The sequence below is a fragment of the Seriola aureovittata genome, chromosome 18, assembly GCF_021018895.1.
Source record: "Seriola aureovittata isolate HTS-2021-v1 ecotype China chromosome 18, ASM2101889v1, whole genome shotgun sequence".
NCBI classification, from domain to species: domain Eukaryota; kingdom Metazoa; phylum Chordata; class Actinopteri; order Carangiformes; family Carangidae; genus Seriola; species Seriola aureovittata.
In genome coordinates, this window is record NC_079381.1 from 8,615,137 (window position 1) to 8,634,110 (window position 18,974).

An 18,974-nucleotide genomic window follows, 5' to 3' on the forward strand; every position below is an offset into this window, starting at 1 on the left:
GCCCTTGCTATTATTGGAAACAAACCTCTGACTTTGTGGCATGCTTTGTGGTCACATATTTTCTATTCTGGATTTTTATACATTTTGTCTCCACATTTTTATGTTCTTGAACTTGTTTTTTGGAATCAATTAAACTAACAAGTGGCACAAAAAAAATCGAAAATTATATGATTGAGCAGTTAAAATGAAGAAGAATTATAAAGCTGCTTCAAACCAACCTGTCAAACCACATTCTCAAGATTTATTAGTCAGACCACCGACCCAAAAAACACATAACCTATCCTGTGGAGAGCAGATACATATGCATGTTGACTCGCCTGTGATCGCTTACAGATTTTACGGTGAACCCACAGCTAAACTCCGACTAATCACAGATCAAAGTGGCTTTACTGTGCAAATCTCCCTGATAAACATATGCTTTTAATTCCAGCAGATCCCCTTTTCCCTCTCACGCCCCCCTTATATGCATTTAGGATCAAAACTAGTGTTAATAAAAATGTTTGTGGAGCTTAGCAGGGGAGGGAATGGTGATAATTCACAACATATGGGGATTATTAATGAAATGGAGCACAAACATGGTGTATATCTATACAGAACAGTGGTGGAGAAGATACTGCAGCATCCTACTCAAGTGAAAGTATTGCTGTTTTGTCAAGTGCGAGTAAGGTACTGTTGTAAAAGCAAGAAGGGGCTTGTTTCAAATGTACTATTTATCTATTTAGAATAGATGAAAAGTGGTTGCAGAGGCTTATTTAAATGGGAAACAGCAGAAACTCCTGTCCACATGTTCTCTGTTCCTCTGCCACACTCAGAAAGAAAAGATGATAAAAAGTATTTCATTATACTGAATAATACATTTATGGGTGTGTAAACAGTACAAAAGTACATTGTTGCAAGTTGCGTTTGGCAATAATGTTTAAAATTTACATTACACATATTAAACAAAATTCTAACAGAACAAATAAAACACTGCCCATTTTTGCGCTTCAGTGGGTAGAGATTACTGAGAATGAAGGAGCTCTAACTGTAATTTCTGTTCAGGTTTGGTTTTGTGAAACTCTTCAGTAGGTTATGAGTTTCCTTCACTGTCACAAATGAGGACTGCAGGACCATTAGAACTATACAGTAACAGTCTTTTTGACAAAGTGTCAACAAGTGTTGAATGTCTCCTTGTGTCTGTCCCCAGAAGTCCACCGTTTAAACAAAAGCCTTCTTCTGACAAGGATTACGGTTATAATTTTAGCAGCAGGCACCAGCATAATTTCTGATTTCCAAACATAATCCATGAGTCTTCACTGGTGACTAAACTGTACACCTGGAGCATTGCATGGTGAGAACCAGTCCTGAGCCCCATTTAAAAAATACATATACTGTGCACTGCAGCTGTCCATTATGATATTATGGGAAGTGAAACTGGAAATACCGTCCAGACCTACTGCTGACAACACTTTGCCATATCTATAAAAAGTGACAGGTTCCTCCTTGGTCACACTAAAATAAAACATATGACACATATCATCATGAAATCATTCAAACTGATTCCCTTCAATGTGTCTGTGACCAAATATTTGATGATAAAAGTGAAGACAAACACTGTGCAGCACAAAAACAAAACTCTAGGATCTATTTTATCTATTTTGTCCTTTTGGTGTGACGCTGACAGGGATGTTAGGGGCCAACACAGGCCATATTTTTGTCCATGTGGCAAATGAGTTCTCTCGTTTCAGTTTTGAAATTGATTTTGTTTTGTTTCTTTTTTTTTCTCCTTTCATCCATTCCCCTACCAATCGTTATGTGAAAACCTTTCCATACTGCTGAAGACTGGCAAAATGACACACAATACAGTGTGTGTCTGTGTGAGCATGTGTAGTTGTTCCTTGGCACGTCTGGTCCCCTGGCTTCATACTGGTGTGCAGTGTTAACCAAACAGCAACAACAGGACGATGCAGGCTGAATTCACTATGATTAAAGGTACTGGAAAAAACAAAACACATAAACAAATGTTTCTTATTGGAAACTTTAGTTACAAAATCCTCATACTCTCAGTAGTAGAGCTGGGCATTTGTGCACTGACCAAAATGTGTCGGTAGCACTGAGTATTAAAGACTGTCAATTACTCAAACTTAGCTCAGTTTCTTAGTCAGGTGACCATCTTTCTGATCAAAACAAAATTAAACCTTGATCTATTTTCTATTTCTATGATGTTATCAGGACATTTCACAGGACACCCAGCCCTACTGAATATGACATTCACACAATATTTCATCTTAGATTATTAAACATTGTCTTTTTTTTTTTTTTTTAGCTTTCCCACCTCGCATGACAGTCCGGACTGAACGGATGAGATTGAGGATCTGGGCTTTGACTCCTGGATCATCCCCAAAACCTCCGACTCCCTGGTCAACACCCCAGCCGACTGAAGACAGAGAGAGATGAAGAGGGAAAAGACAAGAATGTAGAAAGGATAAAGAAGACAGGAAGTGGCAGAGGGTAACAGAGGAAAAATAAGACAGAAGATGTGTTTATGTGGATTTTTAACCATTTAACCTCCTTTTATTTTCCCTTAAGTAGCTGGGTGTAGTAGAAAGCAGCTAATATCAGCTAGCTACTTTTAGCAGGTATCCACCGTTATCTCAATAAAGTGTGAAGTACGTTATATAAAATATGGCGGAATACTTACTCTTGCTGAGAAACCGCTCCTCATGTAACACAGCAATTGCATTTGTGCACAGAATAGCGGTCTGGATAAGGGAGTACAGCGTAAACGCCATGCTGGCAACTTCTTCTTCTTCTCCTTCTTCTTCGTGCACCACTCCCAGAGATGGAGATGCCGTAAACGAGCAGCGGAGGTCGCGCAATGGAAGAACAGGACGTCCCTCCCACAATGCATCCATGGTCCCTCTGTTCACTTCAAAGTGGTCTTGTTCAAGGGCTGCACCCTCCGTGTCAGGAACTAAGGAAGGGAACTTGTACTTAAAAATTGTACCAAAATACGCTTCTTAAAAAATATTTCAAGGACAGTCGTAATTAGAATTGGCCATAACATTTTTTAAAATTTGTATTTCTGTATTTCTTTTCTTATTTACGCCAGATTATGTATTTCCCCTAAAGAAAATAAAAAATAAAATAAAATAAATTATGTAAAAGGCCAAGTAAGATAAAAAAAAACAAAACAGAGAAAAACATAATTAATTCATTTCACTTTAAATTATTTTTCTTTTCTTTTTTTTTGTGAAGATTGATATCGCAAAATAAAAAGCTGTGGTCATGTATAAATGTCTTTTATATCTCTATATCTTATCATTATATAACTGAGCTACACTGTTGTTTGTGACATCTCTTATTTTCCTTTATTTCATTTGTATGTACTGTATATATATTTATTTATTTATGTATTTGTTTAAATACATGTGTTTTATATTATTTATTTAAATAATTTTTTTTTGAGAGGAGGTAGTCCATTAAGTGTATGACCTTGTGAGCTCTCTTGTTTCACTTCTGTTTTTATATTGTTAAAATGCAACTAAAGTACTAATTGTGTGTTTATGAAATGACCTTTCATTTTCAAGAGCATCAAATTATCACATTTGTAAGCTATAGTATCATTAAATTCAGAACAGAAATCCAATAACATCAGCTAGAAGAATTTCATTTACATAAACAATAAACAGTCCTAATCGTGAAACCAAATTCTGGTTGTTGTATAGACTTTTAATTTACACATAAATAGTAGAGAAACTACAAGAACATATTTAAATACATCTGCATTAACAGTTTATAATGATAACATTCCTCATCAGTAAATGACCATTTTATCCATTCATTCATTTCATTCTATTAACAGGATGAGGGTAAGTTCTCATTTTTATTCTCTCTGACATACATTGGACTGCACCGTCATCATCGTGTCTCTTTCTTTTTCTTTTAACATTGTAATAAATAATATTTTCACAATCAGGGTCTGATACTCAAATAAATAAACAAACAAACACATACAGATAGACATGACTGTGGGGTTCAGTGTTCTCACTTATGACATTTTATACAGTCAGGTGAAATCATTTACAGGTAGATATACAACACTGACGAACTTTGCTCCTTGTGGCCCAGACATTCTCTTGGAGAGCAAACAAGCAAAAAAGCAGAATTGGCCTGTAATTGTCTGTTCACCATCTGCCAACACCCCAAATATATTTTAAAGGCAGATACAGCAGCTGATTGTGGCAATTTTAACCTCACCTTTGGGTGGAAATGAAGCCTGTAAGTTGATGGTTAGAAAATTTGAGTGGAGGTTAAAAAGTACCTTCAGGGTGCCTTTAAGCAAAGGAGTCTCCAGCTGTGCTGTTCGATATGCTCAGAGGTTAACATGAGGAGAATGTTACTTAATACACACTGTAGATGTGACAGGATGATGTTTTAAAAAATGCATAATGCATAAAAATGCAAAATGCATAATCAGATGCAGCAAAATCTGCATTGAACATAATACTGTAGGTTTTTTGTACATTCAGGAATCACTCCCAAATACTAGAACTATGGGTAAAAGTGGGAAAGCTTTCTGTGACACAAACCTGTATTAATACTGATCAAATTGCACCATTAGGTTTAAAAACCCAACACATCAATGCGGCCTGTGCTCTGAACCCTTTTCCCCCTTTATTTTGTTCTTCATCTGGCATCTTCCTGTTAGGGAAAACTAAAAGTTCATGTGAATCTAGTCTCACCAACATCTGATGTCTTCAGTGATCATGTTGATAATCAGGGGTAATGATGATTCGTGTTGACAAGGAAGTTTGTTTTGGTCAGTAAACACAACTGGACATGAGGAGGAGAATCCCTTTGGGATCTAATGTTGACAATAAATAAAGGTTGGTATGTTTGTTTTTTCTTCAGGGTCCTCATTTGGTGATACCACAGCAACAACAACATTAACAACAGCAAAAAATCTTGTGTGAAATCCATCCTCATCCACAATCTGGTGTATGTACAATTGGGCCAGCAGCGGTCATAGTCACAGACTTAACACCGAGTCTTACCAAATCTATGACTGTTCTTCTTTTAAGAGCTTGGAAAAAAATTCAGAGTGTCTTTTTTTTTTTTGAAGAAGAAGTCTACAACTGCCTTCCTGGTGGTTTTCGACAGCCCTAGAAAAGTTTTAGAGTCCACAAAGGGCAAGAAAGGCTGTGGTTGCTTTGGTCCTGGTTGGGTAAAGCTTTGAGTCTGACTGCCAGTGCAGCAATGAGGAAAAGAGAAGGAGTCTCCTGATGTCACCAGTTCGTCTTCCGCTCAGTTCAGTCAGTCTGGGAGATAAATGTGACCAAGGAAACAGGGATGAATCTTGCCAGTGGCTACCCCATGGCAGTATGAACTGGTCCAAATGAGTCATTGAGAGTTTAAGTGCAGGGCTATTAACAGAGGTGGTGCTGAAGAAGCAGCCAAATACTAATAATAATCTCTCCTATATTTCTCTGTCAGTTTTCCTGTGAGCTGTTTTTTTATTCTTGGAATATTCACAGAAATCCAAGCAGCTTCTTCCTGTTCGATGACATTTTCTTGACTCCACCTGTAAAGACGTTAAATAAATTAAAATCGAACATTGGTATCATGGTCTGGTTTGCAGAGAGTTTCAGAGATTAATAGGATTTAATAGTTATAGTATCGTCTGTTACAATGTGTCCAGAGACTGGTGTTGAGGGTTAACTTGTGAAAAGCACTGTGAATGCTTTACACTGTAGCTATCAGATGGCTGACCTTCGCTGAGGCAGGATAACTACCTGTCAAGCATGTTACTCAGTAAAAAGTGATTGAATTTCATCTATAAATCACCGACTTAAGTAAAAGAAAATAAAGCTAATGTGCAGATACTGTATTTTATGTTTTCCCCCTGGTCTGGCTGTGAACTGTTAAATGATGAAAAGCTGCATTATTAAATTAATAAAAAAATAGTCACCTTTTAGCTACTTGTTGAGATGTGAGCTGATCTTTTCTTTTCTGAGGATGTTTGCGTAAGGAATCTGAAAGAAACAGAAGTTAGAGGCAAAAGTTAGATTAATCCACAAAAGACAAGACTTTGAAAAACACCTTTAAATACAGCAGTAAATATACATATATATTTATATATATATATATATATATATATATATATATATATATATATATTATTAAAAAAATGATTGGTCACAGCCCTCAATGTGTTCCTGGTGTGTGACTTCAGCTCTGATTTTTACCAAAGATTCCAGTAATAAATAGCAGTTAAAATGGTTCAACATTGACAATTATTTCTGCATTTAGTCTTGAAATAATGGATTATGTGAGGCTTAATACATTCTTTTGTCTCAGAAACTAAATGTCTCAAAAACACATTTATCTATTTTTGAAAAGAAAGAAGTGAAACATGATTAAGATTTCATCACAATTATACTTGGAAATAAGTCAGTCCAAATTTTAAAATATGCCGCAGCAACATAAATCAAACTTTTTTGTTGGAGTTCATTTTAAAGTCTGTGTGAAATTAATGTGTCATTACTCTCAGACAGATCCATCTGCTTCTTCTAGACACATTTGTCAATTTTGAACATTTTATGTGTGCACGTGTATGTGCACGCACATGCTTGTAAATGAGTTTGAAAGCATGTTCAGTCGCGTGACTTTGTGGCTACATGAGTGCAGCGCGCTCTTGTGTGCGTCTCGTTGTACGTGCAGGGTTTGCGATCATGTACGCGTGTACACTTGTGTCAGAAAGCAAAGACAAACACCGTCTGTCAGCACGTCTGCCAGCTGCTCTGGTGATTGATGCGGACGGAAACGCTCAGACGGCTGCAGAGGAACTTCTCACCCATGAAAGACAAACTAGATGATTGCCTCTGCCTTTTGATGGACAAATAAGCAACAGCACAAGTGCCCAGTTTCACTCCCATTGATGCCTTCTCTTCCTTTTCATTTAATTTCTGTTTTAGCTTTAAGACTTGGCTCAGGATTTCTTATTTATGTCTACAATCTACCGTAGTTGTAGTGTTAATTGAGTTATTATCGTCACATTTCCTGAACCATTTGGATTTTGTCTTTACTTGTTTGAACTGTGAAACTATATTTTCTTGAGTAGTGCTTCATAATTAGTCTTATCATTATAAAAATCATTACCAAGACTGTTTTTCAAAGCAATCAGTGAGGTTTTTTTTAAATTCATGTATCTATAAAAGGATGTTTTATTTGTCATTTAAAGGCGTAGAAATGATATTTATTTTCTATCAGTATTCAGCACTGATTGTATCATTAGTCGTCTTACCATCTGTAACTGTTGGACCATCTCCTCTCTGTAGGCGAGCTCTCGTTTCATCTGGTCTTGAAAATTATCTGAAATTAGTGTAAAAATCTATGATTAGCTTGAGCAGTATTATCATTTAAATAACTGATCAAGTCACTCAGCTGATGAAGGATAAAGGACAGAAGCAATAGGGGAAAAGAAAAGTAAAGGAAGAAAAGACAGACAGGTACTGAGGAGAAAGTGGAAAAGACAGGGAAGGAGACGTTGCCCTTCAGAGTAAGAAAAAGAAAAGAGCAGTGAGGAGAAAAAAAAAAGACTTACGGAAGACAGGAAATGGTGAAGTGCCCTTCAGAGCGTGAAACTCTTGCTCCAGTCTCCTCCTGAAGTCGATCTGCTCCAGCAGAACCTTCTGAAGCTCCTCTGCAGGAGCAGGACAGAGCAGAAGAAGAAAGTGAGATGAAGGAAGGAAAGGAAGACCAGGGGATTACTTGTTACCTGCAGTCAAATATTTCTGACTTTTGGGGCGGTGTGTATGCAATGATTCCTCTGTGCAATACTAAGCAATAAGGATTGGGCTTACGTTTTTTTGTTTTTTAGTACAGCATAGTGAGGGTTAGTCAAATGAACAGTCTTTACCTTTCTCCATGTTTTCAACATCCTTCTTGAGTGGGACAGGAGAAGCAGCTCTTTGGCTTTGATCACCTGAAAACATGGAGCGGTCTCAGTCAGAGGTAGTTACAGTATATCACTTACATTTGGCACCAGGAGTCGTTTCGTTCAATCCTTCCACAACACCAGACAATATATTTCATTTGTAAATCATATCTGCGTCACATGAACATATTTATTGTTATGGACTGATTCCCCACCAGTCTTCTCTCAATGTATCCTCCATGTATTTTTACATGAAGATTCTGAACCCTGCTCTATTTCCTAATGCTCTCTCTGTCTTCAGTGAAGCAATGTAATTCACTCCTTGGCCTCTGGGTGTCAGTGTAAGTTTGTGGTAATGGAGAATTTTACTGCATTTACTCCCTGGCAAATTCAGTCTCTTCTTGCAGTCAAATCAAAAAGCTTCTTATTAAGAAAAGAGGAAAAACACTAGCATCAGGACACTGATATTGGACTAATTGAAAGTTGAAGTGAATGTCTGAGCTGATAAGTAAAAAAAACTGGACATTCCACCAATTTTACTTAAAAAACGCAAAGCCTGCAGGTTACTGTGCTCTCAAACTGTTGCATTAAAATGTCAGCAACTGTAGTTTTTGGGCAGATGAATTGTTGTACCACAGTACATTTGTGTATAAGAGTATTATCAAATGTATACAGTACTTCATGTGATCTGTATTTTGTCTATGTAGATCTACTTGTTGCTTGAAAACTTCACAGTTTCCGTTTTCCATTTTACACAAACATCTCCATCTCATGCTGTTTTCAGATGTACCAGTTTGAAAAGTGTCTGCATTGTTTTGCGCGTACCTATGTGTTTGTGCTGACGTCTGAGTTGTGACAATGAGGCATTGAACGCCTTAAATGAAGCAATCCAGCATCCTCGATGTGTATATTCTCCTCCAGTCATTTCATATCTTGGCTCCTTAAGCCTCCCTATGCTTCTCTCTCTCCCTCATTTAGAGCAGAGAGAGCTCTCCTCTCTCCTCCTCTCCTCTCTCCTTTCCTCTCCTCTCCTCTCTCTGTCTCATTTGACAAGCAAATTTGCAGACAGTGCCTGAGGATAACAACCTCGTTTGACAGTCAATTAACCGTGAATAGTCAAAGCCAAGGCGGTTTGCATTACATAAATGGAAAATTAGATTATTTTTTCTCCCTAGAAACAGAGGGAGAGTTTAAAGACAGTGGAGGGGGGGTGGTGGGACTCGGAGGAATCAGGCCTTCTAATCACGTAGAGCTTCCCACCGCCCAGGGAGACGTTTGGCAATCAGGGGAAAGGTGGTCTCATTTAATTTGTTTCGTGTAATTTTTCGAAATACATTATACATTATGCGCAGGGATCATTACGGTGTGTGTGTGTGTGTGTGTGTGTAGGGGTTGAGGGAGTGGGGGGTAGATATAAATGTTGGCACAGATGTCATAAAGCACTTTTAATGTCTTCCTGACAGATATAAAAAGGCAATAAGCTGTGATCTTTTTCAAACGGGAAGGGTTTTTTTGCGCTGAGGAAGGGAAAAAAAAAGGCAATTATGTCGGCAGCGATATGGGTCTAGGATGGAGATTGCCAACGCGGCTGCTTATCTCTGAGCTGATGTTTTCTTGTTGAACTATAACGGCCCCCCTAAGAGTAACAGCCCTGGTGACAATGCTGCTAAAGAGAGCAGCTGTGGCAGAGTGGCGGCAGGAGCAGCTTTCCACTGCTGTTTCATCTCTCTGTGTATTATTATGAATCCCTTAACTCACCGTCTGATAGGAGGAGGAGACTGAGGTGGATGAGGCTGAAGACTGTGGAGCCTTCCCTCACTGCTTTAAGTATTGAGTCTCATTTTTTGTAATAAGAAGAAATGTCACTGTAATTTTTGCATTAAAAAAAAAATCAAATTTTTTTCCAACTGAGAACTTTTTGAGTTTTGTTTGTTTTAAATATGGAAATTCATCTACACATTGTGCTACATTAAAAAAGGGAAGGAGAATTGTAGCTTTTGATGCCATTAATGCAGATTTTTTTATTTAATATTGATATTTATTTTTAAATGTCAGACTTCAAATACATATATAAGTATATATATAAGTTTTTTAGTGATCGTAATTCTAATTTGCTAACTTCCATTTACAGTAAAAAGTCGCTTTTGCATGCATTGCATTTGAGAGGTGTTTTTATTTAATTTCCTAATGTACATGTTATATCAGGATTTAATCTGCAGTTTTATTAAGACCTCAGTTAATCTGTGATATGAGATTCAAATTACTGAGGAGTGAAACCAGATGCAGAAATTAAGTTAACCTTTTCATCCTAATAATTCTCTTCAGATAGTATCTAACCTGCCATTTTTACATTTTGCTGTCTTGTCTGCATTTATGTATTTGTTGTTTTCCATCTGACCACAGCTTTTCTGCAACCACTTCCAAAAAAAAAAGAAAAAGAAAAACATAAGTGAGTATATGTACCTGAGCTCTCCCTCCAGTAGTCTGCTGCTGACGTCTCACTCTCTGGTGCAAAGAAACTATTCTGCTCTTTGTTTTCGTCTGAGAGAGAAAGACAGAGACACAGACAGGACGAGAGATTCAGTAAGGCCCATTGGTTGAGCTGGTTATCCGGACACATGGAGATAACTAAGTGTGCGCATGGTGTGTGTCTCCGTTGCGTATATGGGCCATATGGCCACGCGTATGTGTATGTGAGCACACCGCTACAAAACACACACAAGACATTTTCTTCAGCAAAAGGGTCAGAGTGGGAGATGAGAGGAGCAAATGAAACGTCACAGGAATATGAGCCTTGCAGGGACACAGAGACACTATAAAACCACTCACTCAGACAATAAATGAAACAAAGATGCTATAATATAACCGACTCAGATGTCTGATGAAACAGATAGTGTGTAACAGTTTGCTGAAATAGATTGTGTAATGCTATTTGATGAAACTGTAAAAACCTTATCAAACATTTGATGAAACCGAGATGTTGTAAAACAACTGCAGGGTGAAAGACGTAGTGTCAAGAAACCCACGCAGACAGTAGAGCGAGCAAAGTGCTTTTTGTAGATTATATATATATGAAAGACAATCTGTAGTTTAGTTTTGCAAATGCTTGATGAAACAAAGAGAGTGTGTAATATATTTGAACTTTTTGCGCAAACACTATTTAGCAGTTGAAAAGGATGAATTGCATGAAGCTGATAGACATAATTACACTTTTAATGCAATCAACACTATAATGCTCAGAATAATTTCCTTTCATATAATTCCTTAAATTTTAAAACTCTACATTAGAAAAGACAAAGAGGAAAGGAAGGAAAGCTTTAAAAACAATAGATTAAAATGTCTGTGCTCACCAGAAATGCTGGAGTTGTCTTTGGTTGCGTACGCGGGTAGCCCTTCGTCTCTGTTTTTGTGAATCTGGAAATCACACATAGTCAGTTAGCATTTCATATATCGGTTATGCATCATACAGTTCAGTTACATAACAATAAGGCAGATTAATGCCTGTATTCTTTTGATTATTTGATATGATGGTTATTTTTCGTTTTCCTTTTTCGTGTACAAATCAATTTTTCCTTCAGTGTTGCTCTGCTTTTTATCAGTCAATGGTTGTATTCATTTGTAATGATCTAAATTTCAGTATATGGTTAAGTCTTTTTTTTCCGCTCTGCGTCTCTGAAATCAGTGAGATGTATTTGCAGTATGTAACTCAATGAATGATTTAACTTGTTGTAGTTTAAAATGCTCCTCATAAATCTGTGTGTCGCTCCCTCCTCCTCCTTCTCCTCCTGCTCCTCTCTCAGAGGCCTGGTTAATGTGGGAGTCGACAGGTTAAAGATTAGAGTTGCCCTAACAGGCTGAGGTGACAGAGGGAGAACAAACACACCGTGGCTATTAAACAATCCACGCCTGGGCCTATTAGCCGGGATCAGAGTGGGGTGACTGTTTCAATTTCTACAGGGAGAAACCAGCCTATCAATCTGCTTATGCAGATCACATCACTGCCTGACTGCAGCACCATTTAAATAATAATTAGCTAAAGTGGCCTAGAGGGATATTTACGTTTTTGTAAGCTGGGTCCTCTCGGTGAGGTGGGTTGGAGCTGGAGAGAGGCAGGCTGGCTGGAGGGGAAGCAGGCAGGCTGGGGGACTCCTGCTGGATGGGGTCCGAGGAGGAGGGAGGGGAGGTGCTGGGGTACACAACGCCACTCCCTCTCTCCTTCCCCCTCTCCTCTCCGGCACTGTCGCTCAGTGCAGGGAAGTACAGGTTGGTTTGAGTCTGTGGCGGCCTGCTTGTGAAACTCCCTTCCTCCTCCTCGTCCTCCTGCTTCGATGACTCCACATCCACCTCCCCCTCCTCCTCGCTCTCCGCTCCCTCTGCTTCTCCGTCGCCTCCACTTTCACTGCCATAACTACAGCTGCTGGTGGGTGATAGCCTCTGGTGGCGGTCTGACCCGGCGACCACGACCCCAAAGTCCTCATCTGCTGCCCCAGTGACTCCTCCACCATTGCTGTGGAGTTTGGCGAGGCTCTCTGCATCCTTGATGACGGGGCGGAAGGCCGAGCCATAGCTTGGCTTCCTGGTTTGGAGGGTCGGGGTGTCCAGGAGTTTGAGCCAGCCCTCTGATGTCACAGGGCGAAGGTCAGGGGTTGTCGTGGTACAGTCTGGGTCAAACAGCCCAGATCTTGGAGTGGTGGTCCCATTGCCAGAGGCCATGGTTGCACTGACACCATTTCCATTGCCAGCTACAGCTCCAGGCTCACTGGGGTCTGAGAGATCCAGAAAGGCCTGTCTGAGAGAAGGGTTGTCTGCCAGGGAGGTGAGGGCACTGGGCTGGGGCTGGAGGTAGGTAGGGACAGGGATTCCTCCCGCTGCTCTTGGTGGCCAAAACATGCAGAAAGGTGGATAAAAAGTGTCTTTGCGGCCAGGCCATAAAAGACCAGACAACCCTGCTCCTTTCTGCCCAGCTGAAACATCACTGTCCTCTTTTTTCTGCTGGCAGAGGCCAAATGCTGGGAAGGGGTAAGGTGAGGGGAAGAGTGATGTTGGAGGGAACTTTTGCAGCATGCCGAAGCCTTTGCTTGGGACGGGGATGACAGGGTAGCTACGTGGTGTTTTACGAGGAGACAGACTACCTCCATCCAGGTCATCCTCGTCTTCAAAGCGGGCTCTTTTCTGAGCGCCCAGGTCAGGTCCCATCATGTGAGGCACCACCGAACCTGGGAGAGTCTTCATGGGCCCCATGGAGGGACAATGGGCTGAAGAGGGCAGTGCTCTCTTCCGGCTGCCTCCATTGAACATAGCTTTGACGTCTTCCCACGCATAAACTAACTCATCAGGTGGGTGTTTATCAGTGAGTTTGAGATGCCGTCGCCAGGAGTTAAAGTTGGCAGCATCAGGTTGGGTGTACTTGGCGTCTGGTGTGCGATGGGAATGGAAAATGAACTTATTTGGGGAGAAGTACATATTGCAGAAGGAGCACTTGATGCATTTGGCTCTGGAGCTGTTGTAGCGTGCCGGTATGAAGTTACCACGGCAACCCCAGGCGCACTCGTGTGTCACATCGAAGGCAAAGTTATCGGGCAGTTTCGGCGGCGAGTTCTCTCCCAGGAAGGACTTGCACAGGCGCTCTGCTTCACGCTTGGTGATCATGCCACAGCGGCGTGACGAGATGGGCATGGCACCAGCCCGACGGAGGATCTCCAACTGAACCGGAGTGCACTGGACACAGGTGATGCCCAGTGCCACGCGACGATTATGAATCTCATTATAACTGTAGTTCTTCAGGAGTGTGTTGGAAATCTGCGCCAGGCAAAGTCTCTCATTGTTATCGATGACCAGTGATACAATGGGAACGCCGTACAGGATGACCTGGCCAACCTGGTTGGGCTTCAGGGGTGAGGAGGAAGAAGAGGGAGAGGGTGAGGACATAGAAGAGGATGAGGAGTGGATGTGGGTGGGTCTGGGTGGAGTCATGGGTTCCTGCTGGTAGCCAGTTGAGCTCGTCATAATGATGTCATTAGAGCTTGAAAGATGGGTTTTATCCATACTTGGAGAAAAACTGTAGAAGGACCTAAGTGAAAAGAAAGAAAGAAAGAAAGAAGAAGAAAGAAAGAAAGGAAAGAGAGAAAATAAATAACTTATATATTATATATAAAATGAAATAGCTGATAAATCCGTTTAATGCGCTTATACTACCAAAAACTATATAAACAAAATGTGTAGGAAAAATTGTGTACAATGAAAATACATGATTATTTTAAATGAGATGTATCTAAATTAAATGAAGCCAAGCACCACAATACTTTTATTTTCTATGTATTAAAAAACTCACTCAATCTGGAAATAATTTGACATCAATATAAATTTTAAAAATGAGATTTGACTTCGGCTTCAAAATGGGATTGCTGTCATCTGAACTGCTCTTACAAAATTATTGAGTGCACAGAAATGCTTTAAATAATTATGACATTGTTTGAAAATTAAAGACTGGTTAAGTGAGGTGCTTGGTTCACAGCAAATGCAAATACTGGATATATATGTCACTTTCTGCATTTATTCCTGTATTTTCAAATTATTAAATCTTGAAGATCAGTAAATTCATTTGTTTTCCCAAAAATTATAGTCTCTGTATTTCAGAATATAGATCCCCATTCATAGCTCTAAAGTAATGTGTGTTTCCCTGTCTGTGTTTTCAAAAGCATCTGTTAAATGAACAAACCATGAAAGAGGACAATAACATACTCTTCTAAAATATTTGTTACAATAGATGTACAGTCTTATCCAGCTATCGAGCCACAACTTAATGCGTAAAGTTCAAGACGTCCAGAGACCACAGTCTAGTCTTTTTTGAAGTACCTCTGTGTATATCTATTTAGATATATTCTAAGTAGCATTATCAAGAAAAAAGCAGAAAATTTATAGTGAGAAAGCATATATAACATTGGGTGAAAGCAAAATTGACCATGTTATATTATTTCTGCATTGTTTTTTGCAACACAAAGCACAATTTTTAACTTTATTGTAAACATCTGCTTAGTGGTGAATAAGTTATATTACTTGGATATTCGTTTTAGTTTTTCATCAAGTTGGCAAATTCTGAAATTTATATTTTAAAAATTCTCATTTTACATACAGCATAACAAAACCTTTTTTTGTGCATCACATGTGTGATGTTTTCAGAACAAAAACTACCGCCGAAAAAAGAGAGAAATTGGTTTCAGTTTTTTCCCCAGCTAATTTTCAGGAAATGTTTGTTTCAACAAATAAATTACTAATATATTTATTACTTTTATTTATGTCCACAATATATTCGAGAAAACGCTATTATAATAACAATACGGAACAACATGGTATTAAACAGGCCACAAAATGAAACAAAACGAAAAGATGTCTTTTCCGAATGTACTTTAAACAAATTATCGGCGCAAAATATGGACTACTGTGGTGTAGAATTGTGTGGGCTGAGCAACGACCTATGAAGGAGCCAATAAATTAATTAAGCAATTAGCCCAACGCCCAAACGCAGAGTTCATAGTTTAGATTCAAATCGTCTGTTGGTTGAACTTTTAGGCTAATTTAAGAATTTTGGTACCCAAGTTTAATTCAAGGCAATATGTAACGGTAGCCTATAGGCCTTCAATGAAGTACTGCGCTTCTCATTTAGTCAAGCGTCCTGTAACTTATTTATGGAACATTTTGAGGCAGACTAAACGATCTGTTTAACAAAAAATGCGTTAATAATAATACGATTGGATATACTAATAATAAAATGAACATTACAACTAATAACAGCCTAATAATACAGTCTAGTAATTTTAAATTAGGGTCAGAGATGCAACGGAATGTGAACAATTCACACACATCTTTTCAAGCATTTTCTTCTTCAAATCGTACCTGTTTTCTGCCCAGTCGCTCATGTTAACACGTGCAGTTTTCATTAAGCAGGTATATTTTTACAAACATTTTAGTCAACTTTAGCGTACAGCTGAAATGTTCGAGCAGTCCTTACCTCTGACTCCCGGGAATAATCCCAAATGCGTCAAAAACAAAAAAAAAACCCGTCAAGAGAGAAATCGATTTGTCCTACACAGTTTTAAAAAACTCATTTTTATCACGTGAACGACCAGATGTAACTGAATTATATCCGGCAAACATGGAATAGGCACCAGCTTCTTTCTCCAGCTGACTAGTGAGCCTGCTCGTGAGATGTGAGTAAACTGCGACGCTCGCGCCGGCTTTATTCGCTTTTCAGAGACACCACGCGCAGTCCTGATCCGTCTCTCTCTCGCTCTCTCTCTCTCTCTCTCTCTCTCTCTCTCGACAACGCACCTGCCTCGAGTTTGATTGGCGTGTTGCGCGAGCTCAGCCCACTATCCAGGACACACACACACACACACACACACACACACACACACATTTTATTTCTCCACATACCCCATCCAACTGAGCAGACCTGCTAACTGCCACTCAAAGGCTGGAAAAGTCAAACTAACGGCGCGGACGGGCGGAAGGATGGAGAGGCGCACGATCCTGCACTACAAACACATTCGCTTGTGCATGAAATGACCCCCCTCCAAGGGTGAAACTCTCATAAACTATAAAGACAATACAGCATATCCCAAACAGAATTTGAGATTCACATCATTTTGGCTAATGTACTCACTTATTAGTGACTTAATGAATATTAATTTTGAATTAATTTGACACTGCACACATCTCTACAACCAATTGTAACTACAGTACAAGCTGTCGCTATTAGATGGGTGTCTGCCGGTCCACTGAACACTCTTAAGGGGGTGGGGTGGGGGGGACTTTGACATTTAATAGCCTAGTTTGGAAAACCCTGGAATAAACAACACAGGAGTGTGACTTTTGATACACAAAGCCCTGAGTTGTGAATTAATTAACAAACTGATGTTAAAAGCGACTGCTGGCACCAGACACAGGCAGCAGATGAGCTTGGCATTGGAAATGTAGCTTTTAAACACAGACACAGTGTGGAGTAAAACATTAGCCTGACCATAGGGGCCAAGAAAGAGAAAATAAAGGCTGAGGCAGCAGTCAGACAGGCAGGCAGTCAGGGGATCAGAATAATGTCTGTCAGTACAGCTGATACTCACATTCAACGCTGAGAAGGCTTTTCTAAAAACGACTCTCTATACATATGCAGGATGTTCCCAGGAGATAAAAGGCAGCAGGAAGCATAGTGTAGCCAATGTCATCTGTTGTAATTGTGGGTCAGGGGTGTGCAGCTAGAACCTAATGCTAAAACAGCAGAGACAATTCACTTGAAGAGGGCCATCAAAAATTGCAGGGGGGGGGGGGGGTCAGATCAGTAGCCTATTCTCTGGGGTGGCACAGGAAGTTCTAGCTACGTCCCTGCTCCAAGCTCTTAAACCAGGCATGTTGCTCCTGCTGCTCAATTACTTTTTCCACTAAAAATATGAAAGCAAATTACAGATATGACTGAAAAGACCTAAATATGAAGTCTATAACCCAGATATTAGCTGCCTCATAGTCATCAGCAAATGTTCGAATGATGAAAGAAAGGATCTCATTTAACTCTGAATTGGAATTGAGTGAACTGTTGTCCCAAATACTGATTGTCCCTGTTAATTAAAACAACTTCATGAAGTTCTTTTAGGGACAAATTCTTCCATGACCCATGGAAGAAAAACTTTGTGCCAATAGTAACTGGCAGTGGCTGTTCAATTGGGATGCAAGTTCTAAGATGGGTAGGCCATAGATAGGCTACAGTTCATTACTGAGGAGGACTGTTGGGGAATAGACCATAGAGTCTTGTCAAACAGGCACTTCTCATGAGTTGCAGGGGTAATACATTTTTAACAGCATGTTTTTGATGATACATGAAGGCCAGAATAACTTTGATGCATATAGTGTCCCTGCTGTTATTCAGGCGTGTAGGCCTGTAGGTATTCAGAATAATAAAGAATTACCATGGGGCCAAAACAAGCAGGGATGCAGTAAAGTAGTATATATGGCTAATGTCAGTGTATTTCAGTAGTACAGCCTGTGAGCCTTATTAAAATGTTTCTTCACAAAGGTGTAGTCTTAATCGTTGCCTTAATTTGCCTAAAAAGACTTTTGTACTCTTGTAAGTGATTTAGTAAGACTTAATATAGCGGATAGACGTAATAGCCTTTTACTTCCATGTCAGCCGTTTTTTGTAAATGTTGAAGACTTTCAAAGAGATAAAAGTTACTTTAACTAAATTACAACATAGACATTTGAGAAGAAAAGAGTGATCCAACTAATTTTTTCCTTTTTGTTAAACTGTAAATTACACATTTCTCCGTCTAAGCAACTGTCAAACTGGTTAAAAGGCTGTTGGATACTAATATTGGGTGTAATTTATTCCCTACCAATCTTTATTCAGTAGCATCTTGATAAACATGACAGGACCGCTTTTAGGCTCAGTCTTAAATCTGTGCGTGTGTGTGTAAGCGACACAGAGGAGAACACGAGCCCCATCTGCCTCTTTTCAAACCAATTTAGCTTGTCACCGCGCGTGCTTTTGTCTCGCGGACGAACGCCACGGGAGCACTCGCTGCGATGGGACAAGAGGGGGGCCGCGGGCGCGAGCCACGCACGGGCCGCAGCTATTGAAACGGGTGACGTCACAATAGAGCGATGAGAGGAAATACTAAAGACAGGTAGAGTAGCTTTAAGAGCTAATAACCAACCATTTTCAATAGGAAAAAAAATCAATGTAATGTTTCTAAATATTTTATGAATACTTCAGTTTTTATATGTCCAGTGTTAGAAGCTGCCTAAGCGTATAGGCCAAGTCATGTTTCTGTAAGGTCCCACCTTTAGAAACATAGGTTTTTAAAGTTTTTTTTTTTTTTTGCGATAGGATATTCTCTAACCGAACTATATATGGAATTTCCGTTAGCTATATTAATAACTTATCAAGGTTTAAGTCGTATGGCAACACTAACATAATAAAATAACTAATGTGAATTCCCTGTGTTTTCAAACGACAACAACGAATCACTTTTTGGAAAGCTCATAATGATGCACAACTTTCTGTCTG

The 18,974-nt window shown here is 39.5% G+C and overlaps 2 protein-coding genes across 2 annotated transcripts; both read right to left on the reverse strand.

Annotated features, from left to right (window-relative positions):
- Positions 1–221: 221 nt before the first annotated feature.
- ier3ip1 (immediate early response 3 interacting protein 1) lies at positions 222–2,838 on the reverse strand. Its single transcript, XM_056403676.1, has 3 exons — positions 2,681–2,838; positions 2,315–2,416; positions 222–1,974 (listed from the first exon to the last, which is right to left on the reverse strand). The coding sequence occupies exons 1-3, from the start codon at positions 2,769–2,771 to the stop codon at positions 1,919–1,921; spliced, it is 249 nt and encodes an 82-aa protein (XP_056259651.1). The 5' UTR covers positions 2,772–2,838; the 3' UTR covers positions 222–1,918.
- Positions 2,839–5,957: 3,119 nt separating this feature from the next.
- skor2 (SKI family transcriptional corepressor 2) lies at positions 5,958–13,979 on the reverse strand. Its single transcript, XM_056404012.1, has 7 exons — positions 11,978–13,979; positions 11,269–11,332; positions 10,382–10,459; positions 7,901–7,966; positions 7,586–7,684; positions 7,286–7,353; positions 5,958–6,014 (listed from the first exon to the last, which is right to left on the reverse strand). Exons 1-7 carry the CDS (start codon positions 13,961–13,963, stop codon positions 5,958–5,960), a joined length of 2,418 nt encoding a protein of 805 aa, XP_056259987.1. The 5' UTR covers positions 13,964–13,979.
- Between the last annotated feature and the right edge of the window lie 4,995 nt (positions 13,980–18,974).